The sequence below is a fragment of the Symphodus melops genome (assembly GCF_947650265.1).
Source record: "Symphodus melops genome assembly, chromosome: 7".
In the NCBI taxonomy this organism is placed as follows: Eukaryota; Metazoa; Chordata; class Actinopteri; order Labriformes; family Labridae; genus Symphodus; species Symphodus melops.
Genome location: NC_136697.1, coordinates 13,862,437 through 13,877,085, shown reverse-complemented (window position 1 = coordinate 13,877,085; position 14,649 = coordinate 13,862,437). Strand labels below are relative to the sequence as shown.

General features: G+C 39.8%; 1 protein-coding gene across 2 annotated transcripts; it reads right to left on the bottom strand.

Annotated features, from left to right (window-relative positions):
- Nucleotides 1-42: 42 nt before the first annotated feature.
- On the bottom strand, nucleotides 43-14,430 carry LOC306826374 (integrin alpha-6-like). Of its 2 annotated transcripts, XM_079347660.1 has the most exons (26): nucleotides 14,160-14,430; nucleotides 8,200-8,327; nucleotides 8,010-8,089; nucleotides 7,084-7,342; nucleotides 6,793-6,915; nucleotides 6,469-6,679; nucleotides 6,199-6,392; nucleotides 5,989-6,086; nucleotides 5,723-5,847; nucleotides 5,554-5,643; nucleotides 5,411-5,472; nucleotides 5,095-5,258; nucleotides 4,867-5,010; nucleotides 4,346-4,461; nucleotides 4,074-4,230; nucleotides 3,689-3,772; nucleotides 3,507-3,586; nucleotides 3,315-3,392; nucleotides 3,121-3,223; nucleotides 2,768-2,938; nucleotides 2,529-2,630; nucleotides 2,305-2,415; nucleotides 1,962-2,060; nucleotides 1,723-1,851; nucleotides 1,423-1,500; nucleotides 746-874 (listed from the first exon to the last, which is right to left on the bottom strand). In XM_079347660.1, the coding sequence occupies exons 1-25, from the start codon at nucleotides 14,336-14,338 to the stop codon at nucleotides 1,435-1,437; spliced, it is 3,153 nt and encodes a 1,050-aa protein (XP_079203786.1). In that variant the 5' UTR covers nucleotides 14,339-14,430; the 3' UTR covers nucleotides 746-874; nucleotides 1,423-1,434. The 2 variants fall into 2 exon arrangements, with proteins under 2 accessions (XP_079203785.1, XP_079203786.1); XM_079347659.1 differs by lacking the exon at nucleotides 1,423-1,500 and having other exon boundaries at nucleotides 43-874.
- Nucleotides 14,431-14,649: the final 219 nt, after the last annotated feature.

The window sequence follows — 14,649 nt, the reverse complement described above, 5'->3', positions numbered from 1 at the left end:
CCTTTAACTCTTTGATTTGATTAATCACAACACACGTGTAGAAATAACACTGAACCTTTATTTGAAACACCTCTGTTCACTCTGTATTTGGCTTAAATGCGACTTCTGCAGGGGTTTGGTAATGTATTTACAAACTGAGCACTTGACCACTGTGGATAAGTTGCTGTTCTGCCTTACACTCAGGCACCTTTAGCATGTAAAGAAGGCATAATTATGAAGAAGTTAAGATGGGCCGCATTGTTGTAAGTGAAGAGAAAAAAAACCTTTTCAATTAAACTTTTTCATGAAGTCACCAGTAACATAAAGTTCTCCTTAAGAGGAATAAATACAAACCATTCTGCAAAAACATTTAAAAAATGTACATAGAACCTGGAAAACCTCCCACCCTCTGAATAGTCAACACTGTGAAATTGGTAAATACAGTATACAACAAGCTTAGGCAGAAAGTAGCTGTGTTGCACCATCTCCCACAATGCAACTCTCCTTCCAGTGTTTCATACAGACTTTGTCCAAGATCAGTTTAGGCCCTGACTGAGAATGTGTCATCAAGTATTCAGTCCCATCTTCTTTTATCCTCTTTTTAACAAACTGTTTTTTGATATTTATTTACAGACCACATTGTGCAAAAACAAGGCAGAAAAAATAGTAAAATGTGAAGTTGATCAGTAAGCAACAGGATTATTTTAATTTTTATGTCAGATCGCATTTGTCAAGAGTAATGTTCCTTGTCGTGCCATGTTGTCATCCAGGATTTCTTTTCTGGGCTTTCCCAGTTTTCAATCGCGGGGTTTACTGCTCTCTCCTCCCGTTTGATCCGAACAGCATTGTAACTTGGAATCTTATCTTCATATTTGGCACGCTCGAAAAAGCCACACTGCAGTGAAGAAAAACAATTAGACTTTAGGTCATTGAGGAAAAAATGGCTTAATTAACATTTAATGTCATCAGTCAGATTCCCAAGCAAGAGCTGAATGCAATATATCCATTAAGAGGTGTAGACCAGCCATCTGCACCTCTTACAGAGAATAAATAGATTCTGCCTTCTATGAAAGTAGAATGAAACCTCCATACCAAGTGACAGAATAGATGATGAAATGAAGGTGAAAAAAAGAGGAAAAGATCCAGTTACAGAACAGCCCCCTTGATGTATTTCATCACAGCAGTAAATGACAGTAGTTGCTCATAAGCCAACACCTTCCCTTGCCATGCATGTCAAGTGAAATGATCCACACATAATCATGTGTGAGAGTCTCTTGGGTATGGACTTATAGCAGAAAAAATCATTCAGCTGTTATTATAGCATCCATGGCTCAGCATGAGAATTGTCCATTGGCCCTGTGAACCTTGGAAAGCAGTGCTTTCGCAGCAAAAAGGGAAGAGAGAAAAAGTTAAACTCATTCTCTGACGGCCTTGTAATTTTACCCTCTCTCTTTTTTATGCATTTGGTGTCAGTCTCTCTTTTTCTGATGGATCCTCTTTCTTTTTCCCAAAGAGTCCACACTGAGGAGAGGAAAACTGTTAGAAAAATGTGCATAATGTGCTGCCGTGTATACCTTGTGTTTGTTCGTTTTTTTTATGTAAATGTAGCGTAGAAGAAGTCTACAAAAAGTAACATTTATGGTAATATTTCTTAAAATCAGAACATACAAATGTGGGTGTGTTTTATGTGTTTCAAATAAATAAGAAGGGGTGTCTCCTAGCCCTTTGTCCTTTAAGTCCTACCTTCCACAGAAGGAAAGCCAACAGAGCCAACAACAGCAGCCCGAACAGGACTGACAGCACGATGATCCACCACGGCACTCCTGAGTGCACTCCTTCTGCTCGTCTCTCTGGGAACACCGTCAGTGTCAGCTGAGGAGAACAATGAAGCAGCAGGAGATTCAGACTATGAAACACAAGCTCAAGTGTTTATGTTTATGCCCTGCAATAACGTCTACTAATAATAACGGTGTCTGTGTTACCTGTGTATCAGCTTGTTGCAGCACTGTGTTCTTTGTTGTGCTTTCAACCTGCAGGGAAGCCTTCACTATCACCTCCACGTGATGTAACTCAGAAAAATCCTTTTTGTTTTATGGAGGAAAAAAGAAAATAAATCATTTTAGTTTTCATATTACCAAAAAAATATGGCCAAATTAATGTAGTGCAAGGTCATTTGTTAAGATGCAAGGTCATCACAAACCATACAGAAAAGTAAGTTGTCTAACTTTACAAATGCAACTCTTCTGTCAGCTTCAAATTTGATATTTAAAAAACGTGTTTTGTTTTTAAAATGGTATAGTTCAGCAAAAATGTGAGTTTTGTTACCTCTATGAAGGTGCCGTTCCAGAGGCGAGACTTGAATGTAACCACTGCATTACTATCCAGGCCCCGCAGAGGGCACTGTATCGTCACACATTTGGCCCCACTGTCACAGGACTGTCAGTAGAGACGGAAACACAAAGGTACACATGGATCATTCTTGGGTGCAAAAGCTCAATAAAATAACACTATAAAACAACACGTGGAATTGTGTGTGGGGAGGCGGTTACCAGAGTTATAAAGTTTTTCTTGTCCACGATACGTGAAATAGTGCCCTCCTTGATTTCCTGTGAGTTTCCAGTGGCTCTTCTCACCCTAGGTTGGCTCGGTACCTTAAAACAAAGACGAAAAGTACATCCAACCTTTAAGTTTACATTTCTAATTGTATAAATATGTAATTCTATAAACTTCATATTTCATTCTTCTCCCACAACATACCACTGAACTACTACGGGATGCGTTCACTGACCATGTTTAGAGGGTTGACCTCCTCTGTATGAGAGCACTGTACGGGCTCCACTCCGGTGGAGCTGATCTTCATAAGGTAGATCAGCCACTTCCCTGACTTTGTTTCCTTTGGCCACTCGATGTTGAGGGTGGCGGTGCCAAAGCCTGACAGGCGCTTTCCCAGATTAATAATCTTTAAATCAAGACAGGAACAATCCAATAATATAATATTATTACCTGACTATAGAACACATGCTGTACATTTAATATGCCTTGTTAAGATATACAGAAAATACAAAAAAGTAGAGAACACAATTTAAGGAATGCTGTTAAGAACTCGCCACTTTTAAAACACAATTATTTTATTGAACTCACTCTGAAATGGTGTGTGACCGCATTGCCAATTTCACTCTCAGACTTCATGGCCGTGTCGCTTTTGACCACTCCTGAGAAGTAGAGCTGAGATGGCTGTACTATTCTAGGGAGAGAGAAAAGCACAGTTAGTATTATGTTTTGGTGCAAATGTGTGTGTTTGGTGCAAGAACTGTTTTTGCGTGCTTGATTCTTACCCTGTCAAAGAAAGCTGCAGCTTGATGTTCACCTTCGCCTTTGCCTTCACAGGAGCTAAGTCCAACTGGACGCTTGTCCTGTCAGAACAGAGTTTACAAACATAATAAACAAAATTTTATTTCAAAATCAATCGCACAGCATCTTGAAAAATATGTTTGTAAGTATGTTATGAAGTAGTTATATATACTGACGTATTTAGCTGAAGATCAACTTCCAGTTCTGTTGTGTTGGAAGAGATGCTTGACGTACTAAGATAAATATAGAAGGTTGCCTACATACAAAAAAGAGACAGAAACATTATATAAATATCGACACTGTATAAACAGTGAAACCTGTGCAGAGGAGATAACATTGCCACAAGAATTTCTCTCACCTCTGTGTCACGTTTGAAGGGATTTCCAAGCTCACAATGTGCCATTGAACCATCGTCAGTGGCACTACAGCTTACTTGTCGCTCCTGAAATCAGTATCAATTTCTAATCAGAACCTAACACTTGAAGGTTTTTCTTTAATATTATTATTCTCAGGTCAGCTATAGCCTTAATTGATAGGATATTAAGGAGTGACATGGAATATTGGGAGGACAGGGTAGTGGGGACATGAAGTAAATGTCAATTGTCAGCCTCAAGCCAGGAACAACGGTCAAAGCAAGGACTGCACTCTCGGTTCTTAAAACCTTGCAGCTGAGCTAATCCAGTTCCACAACCATGTGAGATTCTGTGTTTAAGTGTGGTTGTGATAGAGACAGAGGGACTTACATGAGCTGGAACACGGTAAGCAGTATAGGTAAGTGAGGGTGGAAAGATGGCATCCACAGTGGCTTCATGAGCATCATCCCCGTTCGGATTAGTAACATGGACCTCCAGGGCGACGTCCTTCTGGTCACTGAGCGAGATCACTGGCACTCCATTCTCCCTTCAGATGGAGAGAGAAGCTATTAGCCAATATGCCAGTGACTTTGTATGCCTATTGTCTTCTGAAAAACAGTTAATCTTGTGGAAAAGGTGTCCATAAATGTGTACACTCTTACATCTTTAATTCAGTGAAGGTGCCTCCGTCGATTGGCCTGTGGCCGTAGCGATATTTCACCTGCAATTTGCTCTGGCAAATGTTGTTGCTGCCACATCCCTCCTTCAGGAAATGCAACTACAACCATATTCAGACAAAAAAAAGATCCAGTAGATACAGTGTTATTATCAATCATAAACACATCTAGTAAAGAATTGTGTTTCTTCTGGCGCTACAAATAATTGATCTATTCCGACATCCATGGTTTTGATCCTTTTGAAGCGTTTCACTAATGTTTCAAGTGTAAAATATCAAACATCATCTGGGTCCAGCTTTTTAATTCTGAGGATGTAATTCTTTTCTTTGTCATTTATGATAGCAGATGAATGTATATTATGGTTAGTTTGACCAAGGAAACTTTTTGGATTGGAATTGGCCTTTTTTCCCACAATATTGTGACATTGACAAGACTTAAAAAAAAACTTAATCATTCAAAAAAACAGCAGATTTATTGATGATTAATAGGTGATTAATCGTAAATACCACAGCTCGAGTTATCGGTTTCTCATTGGCGTCCAGGACCGGAGACAGAGGAGCAGTTGAGCTCTGTCTGCGTTTACGCTTGGACTCCTGGATTGTCACAGATACATCGATGGGGATCCCACTCAGTTTGTCTCGAATATTGTCCTGCAGAATGACGACACTTCACAGCTTTACACATAATAGACGACACACTTCAAATATAAATATATATATCAATAGAGTTGGTACCTGTATAACTATCTTTTTAGTAAAGCACTGTTTCTTTCCTTTGTTGTCCATGCTGATGACTCCTTTGGACTCATAACTATTGTCAGAAGAATCAGGGAAGTTCACCCTAGAATTTCGTGAGGCTTTCCTGATGTCAGCGTCAGCTTCTATTTTGTAGGCCACCACTAGATGGGGTAGAGACAAAAAGATAGAAAGAGGAAGATATAGAATGACAGCGGCCTATGTATTATATTTATATTTACATGCATGCATGTTTCCTTGCTGTTTGTATGATATTTCAACCATTTGATGAAAGAAAAAAGACTAGTTAGCATACTCAGTTTCGGGGCGTAGGACGCAGGTTTAGCCGTGTAGGTTAAGCATGTCTCGATATCCAAGCTGTGGACATAGTTCATCAGCAGTCAGACACAAAGACTAAAACACCTTTTCCATTAAAAAAAAACACAATTAATTGTGTACCAGAAGTTCTCGCCGCAGTTCTTATTGGTGAAGTCGATTTCTTTAGGGGAGAACTTTATCTCCTTTTTGATGTTGATAACAGGACTTGTTCTGAGGGGAAAGAACTAAGTGAGAAAATCTTTAACGAGAATCAAAGATGTTTGGAGGGGAAATGTACCATTTCACTTACTTGTAGACAAATACAGAGTCAGAGAGAGATCCGACAGCCAGGTCAGGATAGGAGTTACCATCCAAGTCCATATTGCCTACCAACGAGTAACCAAACAGCTTAACTCCTGGTTTGCTAGACAGAACCTAGGGCAAGAAAAAACACAACTTTATATGACAACAAACCATTATGGATAATTATTTAATTATTATTTTCATAACTGAAGGATGCATCGATGCATAAAAAAAAAAAAAGAAAATACAAATTCAGCCAACTGTATAACAAACCTGAGCAGCTTCCTTCGATTTTAGTCCTGTGGCTGATCCATGGAAAATGTAAACCTTCCCGGCACCATCATCTTCGTAAGGAGCTCCTACTGCAAAATCTGACAGCAAGAAAAAAAGAGTGGCCTTACATCAAGTGGATATAAATGTATTTAGATGTCATTCGAGGATAGGCATGTGTACAATAAAAAAAAAAAAAAAAAGTTGCCCCACCTTGGAAGCCGTCCTGATTAATGTCTCCCAAAGTTTTTACAGCCAGGCCAAACATGGAGTCCTGAGCTCCATCTATTCTGGTGGGTTTGACTTCGTTCCATCTTCCTGCTTTGTTGACATACACATAGACGGCGCCTCCGATTGTTCCATCCTTTTCAAAGTACTGAGGTGCTCCCACCACTATGTCCTCCCATCTAAAACAGAAACATTTTTTGTGAGTGAAAAGCACCTTTCATAGCTGAAATTAAAGATCGTCAATTCTAGCCTTACCCGTCCCCATTGAGATCCACTACAGTCAGATCATAGCCAAAGGATGAGGCCAGCCCTTCTCCTTTCAGCGTAAACTCTTCTTTCATGTTTCCGGTTTCACCTTTTTTCAACAGCAACACCGCACCGCTGTAGAATGCTCTCGGAGCTCCCGCCACCACAGTCAGCTCGCCTTGCTGATTCGTCAGCTTTGTCCCAGAGTCTAAAGAGAAGCCTGGGAGACAGAGTCAGAAAAAAAGCTTGACTACATGGTCAGAGATACTTTTGAAATGTTTTTGTGACAATGGAGTGACTTAAATGTTGGGAATAACACTGGCAGTGAGCTACCTAGGTAGCTACTGGGAGGAACAGGAACCAGCTTATCGTTCATGATCTTCTCGTGTCCAACCTCAAAAGGACCATCCTCGTCTAAGATCAGGGATTCATTTTTTTGCTCCAAGCGTACAATACCTAGAGAACAGACAAAAAAGGCCAAAGTCAAAACAGGGTAGAAAGAGCATTTTATAAAAGGATAAAAAAAACCCATAACATAATAATTTTAGGTATCAGATTTGAGATGGGAAAGCAAATGTTGGTATAAGATCACTTGTAACCACAAGCTATCACAGATAATAATACCTTTCCAATCGTATGTTCCTGGTGCCCCAAAGATGAGGTAGTGGTATTGCTTGTCAAATGTGGCGGAAAGGCCCTGCTGGCAGGAACCAAACATTGCGTGTCCTGCAGGCCGCTGCTCACAGAATTGCCAGATGCCTTCGTCATATGAACTAGTATCAATGGTCAAGTCCTGAGCCATCACAACACAGCGGCCGATAATGGCACGGGATTCATACGGCGTGCCCACCTTGGATCGAAGCTGGTAGCGATGGGCACAAGTCTTAAAATGGAAACAAAAACATATGATTCAGCAGAGATGAAAAACCTAAGAAAGCATAGTGAAGTTACTTTTCCTTTGTGTTTTAGTAGCTTAAAAAAAGCTTTTTTGGTTTCATTGAAATGTAAATTGAGTTTTACATGGTTGGTTAAAAAAATGGAAAAAAGATGTCACTTGAACAACATTAAACAACATTGAAAATAATGATACATTTCAGTTCTTATATATCCACTTCATTCATTGCATATCAATTATTGGATGCTTAAATCCAAGACACCTTTTTTAGGTTTAATATCTTATTTCTATAAATGTCCCTGTAAGCATGGCATGTTTGAGAACCTTGCTTTATCATGCAATACTGGCATGAATTTAGAATAAATCCTTTTGGTTTGAAGGTGGAAATTCAGAAGGGTTGAACTTGTAAATACTGTCATTATCAAGTCATCTGAGAACAGTGTAGTCACTAAAAGTTATCGTATTTCAAATGTTCAGATTGGAAAGGCCCTTACTGGAGAACTTTTGGCTGTTATATTTGGGTAATAAAAAAAATTGCTGATCGATTAATCTATGTATCCACTTATTGTTTCAGCTCAGTAATTAAGTTTGTACTATCAAATTGAAACTTCTAAATCTGAAGGTCAGAGTCGGAGAAATGAATACACAGTCTTACCAAAACCTTTCCTCCTGGCCCCTGGCTGCTGACTGACACTCCCATCCACTGGTTCTCTTTACTTTCACTTGTTGTATCCTCTACATAGAGACAGACAGATTATTGACTCAAGTACACAGAAAAGGTAAACATGTAAAAAAAAAAAAAAAAAACTGCTAGAAAAATGAACAGGTGTCCCTGGCCTTCTCACCAACGTTGTCAAAGTCAATTCTCGTACAGGCCGTTGAGGTGGAGCTCATGTCACAGCTGTACAGTCCTCCTGTCACCTTAGATGTTTGACCACCTAGGGCTTTTGCTCTTGGGGCTCCCACCAGCAGCCTGCATCAAACACACATCAATGAATCTATTAACAGAGGTGCATGTAGATGAATACATTGTGCATTGAGTCATTTACATAATCACATAAATGTTGTTATATCTGACATCATGCTTCCTATGTAACCTAAGCTTCAGGTTTATCATAGGTATTATCTGAGTTTCTTGTGCCAACGTTGTTGCATTTTGTATTCAATTTCAACTTTATCTACTCTGGTAAAATGTTACATCTTGTGCAATGCATACTACTTTTATATTTATAATTACTATTCATACCAGTGTGCTTTGACCTTTCATTTTATAATGTATGCATTTAATACTTTCTTTAATGTTCATTGGTTTTTTTTCACTTTTATTTATTTTCCACACTGTAAGGCGCTTTGAGCTGCATTTCTTGTAGAAAGGGTTCTGTACAAATGGAAAGCTGGAGCCCCATGTGTAGAGGATGGAGTCCAGTTCAAGTCTGACCCGTGGCTCCTTTCTCGCAGGTCTTCCACACTGTCTCTCCTCCATTTCCTACACTATCCACTGTCCTATCAAATACAGGCAAAGAGCTTAACAAGAAATCACAAATAAAAAATGTTTCTTGGAGAAAGGTTGATTAACAACAAGTACAGATATTTGCAGTTGTCTTCATGAGACATTGTGTAAAAGGCTCAAATCAGCCAGCAGACAGCACACATTGTTCATCTGGGCCACTGAAAGAGAAATAATTGAGCATTTCTTCCATTTTCCAGATTATATTATCACACATTCCAGTCTACTGTGTCGCACAGCAGCCATATTCACACAATCTAACACACATGCACGCACGCACACACACACCACCCGCAAGCTGATTCTCCATGTCCTTACGGTACAAATGAGTCAAAGACCCCTTTCAAATGCCTGCTGCGTTTGAATGAACCAGGCCCTATCTCTCTTTTCATGCACACACATAAACACACACACACACACACACACACACACACACACACACACACACACACACACACGCACGCACAAACAGGCTGTCTTTGAGGACTAGGACAAGGGCAAATGCCACACCCAAGTCTTGTTGATGTGCCGCTGGTTCTCAGGATTTCTTACAGAGTCGCCATCACTCGAACTGATGCTTTGTGCAGGTTTACTGTAGAGAGCAGGGCACACAAACACTGGCAGCCCCCCTCCTTTTCTCCCTCTGTGGATGTTCCAGGCGCTCACTCTCCCTTGACCTTTACAGTTAATGTTGTGCCGCACGCTGTCCTAACTAGATCAGATTAAAGAATTTTTGAGCTGGGACACAGAGAATTCTCAGATGGACAACATGTGGGAGGGAGTTTACTGAGACATATAGCTGAGGCCTAATATGATCAGCATGTCTACAGAGCAGACCCCAGAGAGCTCTAACCGTATGTAGGAGAGACTATAAAGCCTACTTTAAGAGTGTGAATATGATCATAAATATTTACCCAAGCATGCAGGCGTGATGTAGGTTAGGAAAACCAATCAATGTATTTATACGGCATGCAAAAATATGGTAAGTTAAAACTGTCAGTTCAGTCTTTAAATGGCTTTTACAGAACTGTCAGGCGGATGAAGAAAATGTGACAAATTGTCTAAATGATCAAACAAAGCAGAACAAGTTGTCACAACAGAAGCACACTTGTTCTACATTATGGACTTTGTATATACACTGTTAACCCCTCTGTAACCACTGGATTGGTTTTGCCTTGTTTTTAAAACCAGAGTAGTATCTTTGGAGCATTTCTCCCACCCATTAGTGTCCAGTTCAGAATTTGCCGTCTACAAAGAGAGACCAGAGCTTTTGATACTACACAGTCTGAAGTCATCAACGTGCTTCTTTAGGCTGAAGAAAATGACTGTTTACGATAAATAAAATGAATAGGACGAGCGCATTTCTGTCAATGAAGACTAAAACAAAGGAGACATCTTCTGAAAAAAAGAAGTTAGGTGAATAACGGGGGAAGTCACGGGTGGCTCATCTTCACGCCCAGAAGAGGTCAATGGAATGGTTTTCCAAGATGCACTGCATTTTGGTTCTATGATCTCTGCTGCAGTAATAGAGAAGGGATACTGTAGTTTATGATACATAGTGCCTCTTGTTATTCCTTTTGGATAAATGCAACCAAAAAGGAACATTTACACAGCAACTATTTCTAACAAATAATTTAAAACTGTTGCTGCAAACCAAGCGGCAACCTTTTGAAAAAACTGGACCTCAATTATTCACTAAAGACTGTCTGAAAAAAAAAAAGAAAGAAAGAAATCTACATTAGAACACAGATTGAAAGTGTATAGGTGGGATTTTTATAACTCAATGTTTTGATTCTACTTAGGCTAAGAGTTTAACATCATAAGGCAGAATGCAGTTAAGGGCTGTGGCGGAGTTGACTGACAGTTGAGCATTGTAGCTTAACAGGATACTGGGCTTCACTTCAGCTTGCTTTGTTAGTTTTTTTTAATCATTTTCATTATGCAAGCTATATGTCGAGCTGGATGAGCCAAATGGCTGCGTTTCAGCATGTCCAATAGTCGTCGGGAATGCCCCAACTACTCCATCTCTTTGCCTGCTTCTTGATTAGCTTGAAGTTCGTTGGAGTCGGCATTTCCATCATCTGTTGTCTTTATAATGCCTCTTTGAAAACCTATGGATGACTTCACTGAAACTGCATCCATGTTTCAGTCTGTGCTACAAATACATTATGACAAGAGTTTTCTTGTCATGATCTGAATAAAGACACTTATCTGAATGGACACCAATTACCTCAATTACAACACAATATTTTGAGTATTTGCCATTTAAGGGTGGAGTTGACATGATGTGTCATGGCCTGGCTCTGTGATGAGGCCATCCCCGCTGTCAAAGTGACAGTGACCCATGTGCATGCAACCAATCAACACCAGCAGAGGAAGCCCCAACACATGGGCTTAGTCTGCAGGGAGGACAAAGACGAAAACGACCGAGACAAACACACTGACGGAAAAAACAAAGGCTCTCTCTCCAACAGCGGGACAACAGTGAGCAGCTCAGAGTGACCATTAGAGAGAGAGAGAAGGGGAGAGAGAGAGAGAGAGAGAGAGAGAGAGAGAGAGAGAAATCCAATTAAAAGAGATTTGTAGTTTTTCTCACTTTGAAACACCCAGTGGTGCCCTATCAACTAGAGGCGTTCCCCTCCAAATAGGTTGCAGATCCAGATGTGTTTTTTTCTCCATCATGTGTTACCCAACTTCTCACTACATCAGCAGGCTGGATTCTGACATCTGAGATTTGGTGCCCAGATGTAAATCTGATTTATGTTCCTCTCTGCATTCCTTCAGCATCACTTTTTCTTTTTTCCAGATTATTTCTCTGCATCTTGCTTTGATGTTCAGTGACCTCAGACAAAAGGAATAACCATAAGATTTAAAAACGCTTTCATCCCTTTAATCATTTTGTTTACATAGACACATTTTAACATAGATGTTACAATCCATTCCTCCAGATACACACACATACGCATCTACGTCTTTCTCTTGCACATTTAGCACACATCCAAGATCCCAAACATCTTTAACCTTCAGTCTTTTACTTCCTCCCTCTCCTCCCCACTCATGCAATTTGCGCTTTCTCTCTTGGTTTTATGATAGGGACAGCTCCATCGCCATCGGGTAATTATGACAACCCCGGAATGCATCCCACGCACACAAGCAAAAAAAACATGCATGCAACAGATGCACGATCACATCATCTCCTGCAGGTACCAAACAAAACTCTCTCTTTTTTTTTTTTTGGCATGCATGGCTGGTACTGAATTGTGACTCAGTGTGAACACCCAGCAGAGAGGAGACAAGGACACAAGCACACACATGCCTACTTCTGCTCTCATATTGCTACAATCCATGTTAATGAACCTCTCTAAGGAAAAGAAAATCCAAGTCAGCACAAAAAAAGTCGATCTATCAATCCATCTCTTCTTTCCACTCCCTCAGGTTAGGAATGTTTTCAGCAGCAGGCTGAGCTCTCTGACGCTCGTCCAAGTCACTGACAACACGGCAACGCCTCAGTGCACAGCCACAGCACGCATCAGCAACATTAGAACACACCAAACACACACGAGCACGCACAGCACATGGATGCATGTGGACACACACACAAATACACTGTCTACAGGGAACGCACATTCCACTACTTTAACAGCAGGTCGAGCACAGTCACCTCGAAAACAAACATGGCTTCCTGCTTGGACATGAACACACACACGTTCAATGAGCTACAAGTTTTCAAATGCAGAGGATTGTTTCAAGTTCATTAAAGCTGGTTAAAAAGAAGACCGTTAACTTGTTAACAAACTCCTCAAGTATCTGACACCCGATTAGGGCAACTAACACATGAGGTGCAGGGGAAATACTTAGCCACATAAACATAACAATTAGTATTTATTTATTATTAAGCATTTATAAAAAAAATAATTTTGAAAAATATAAAAATGGGTGCAATAACTCCAATTGATTTTCTTTATTTTTCAATATATTATGCAGACTCAAATTTGACAGTAACTTCTTTCTTGGAAAGAATTACCTAACGAGATAAGGCTTCGGTGACATTTCTTATATCGCTTATTAAAACTCAGGTTTGAAGACTTGCTTTTAAGTGATTTGACCTTTAAAAAGATATTTTAATTCATTCTATTGCTATTCATCTTTTCACACGTTCCTAATCCTTCTTCTGATGTTTTACTCTTCCATCCCCTATTGCTATTTAATTATAGTATTATCACGCTTGTTCATCCTTTTTGTATCTTTATTTTGTTTGTATGTCATGGGATGTTGTCTCATTATTCTTAAAGTATAACTTTTCTCACATTTCAATAACTTTTGTGTCTTAAAATATTTTATTTCATTTACACAATTGTACAACACTGCCTTTTGAGATGTGTGTTGTTGCTTTCTTATGAGCATTTATTTATATTTAGTAGACGAACTGTTTTTCTTTCTGTTTTTGTAAGTTCCTGCCTTTGCTTTGTCTGTCAAATCCCTTTGATATTATTATTATTATTATTATTATTATTATTATTATTATTATTATTATTACGACTTCTGTAACATTTTCAAAGCATGACTTTAATCAGTTTTGCGGTATGTCATTACTTTCTTTAAAAGACTTTCATACGTCTCCTCCGTCTTCTTATAACCCAGGGGAAAAGATTAAAGTCCGGACTGGTCTGATCTCAGGTCAGATGAATATTCATGCTTTTCAAACCAGTTAGCACTTGATGGCTGTTAGTCTTTATGGTGAGTGACAAAGCCCTCTGATTCAATGCCCCTAAAAATGCCAACACTGATTAAATGAGATGTTTTGCACCGAAACGCTCGAGCCTTGTTTTGCCTTTAACCCCTCAGCTAGAAAGTCTCACATATCAGCGCGCGACACAAGGCGCGTGCACGTGAGCAAAATGTTCTGTTAATGTCCAAACAAACGAATAAATGTAAATAAGAAGGACAGGCTCGCCGAGGATTAACTTTATTATTTTAAGAAGCTACTGTAAGGGTAATGGTTTTCTACTGTTATTGAACAAACCGTAAAGAAAGAAACCACCTGCGACACACCTTTGCTCAAACGATTACGTTGCCCATAGCACACCAGTGTCATTTTACAGCTTAAATGATGTCGGAAGTTCTTTAAAAAAATAGGTTTAAAAAGGCTACTTCCCCTCCTGTGACTGACAGCCTTAAAATAAAGCTAAAATTGTCTACATTGATTTGAGTTATTTGACCTGTGAAGCGTTGTCCCAAATCGACACACAAGAAAACTTCAAACTTGGTTTTAGTTGAACACAGAAGTATGACACTTACATTTTCTTATCCACCGGTTTAAGCTGCCGGTGCATCGCGAGAGAGAAGCTGAACAAACTACCCGGGTCCCCGCTCTTCTCTAAGACATTGTCGGTGTCCAGGTTGAAAGCCGACAGCCGCAGACATCCAGAGAGAAAGACGAGCAGCCACAGGCCACAGGTGATCCTGCTGCCCTCCATGAGAAATAATCAAAACAATAATCAACTCCCTTCAACTGCTGAAAGGAGAGTTCTTACTGCAAGAGGTGCAGGAGTGCGGCTAAATGACTAAAGGAAAGTTTAATGTCGTCCACATACTTGCCAAAGGCTGCCCCTCCCACTGTGTCTCCTGACACGCACGCACACACACGAACACGCACACACACACACAAACAGTACTCAATCTCACATCAAATAAATGGTCCCTCAGGCTTTGTCAAAACAAAATATCAGCAATACAAACGTGCTTCAGGCTTGTTATAATAGATAACTTTCTGCAAAAACTGTTAAAG

Excerpts from the sequence above, each read along its gene's own strand:
- LOC306826374 (XM_079347659.1), bottom strand. The coding sequence starts at position 14,338 with ATGGAGGGCAGCAGGATCACCTGTGGCCTGTGGCTGCTCGTCTTTCTC. Across the intron at positions 6,680-6,792 it reads TCCTCCCAGTAGCTACCTAG|GCTTCTCTTTAGACTCTGGG; the intron begins GTAGCTCACTGC and ends TCTGTCTCCCAG. Across the intron at positions 3,393-3,506 it reads GTTGATCTTCAGCTAAATAC|GACAAGCGTCCAGTTGGACT; the intron begins GTCAGTATATAT and ends CTGTTCTGACAG.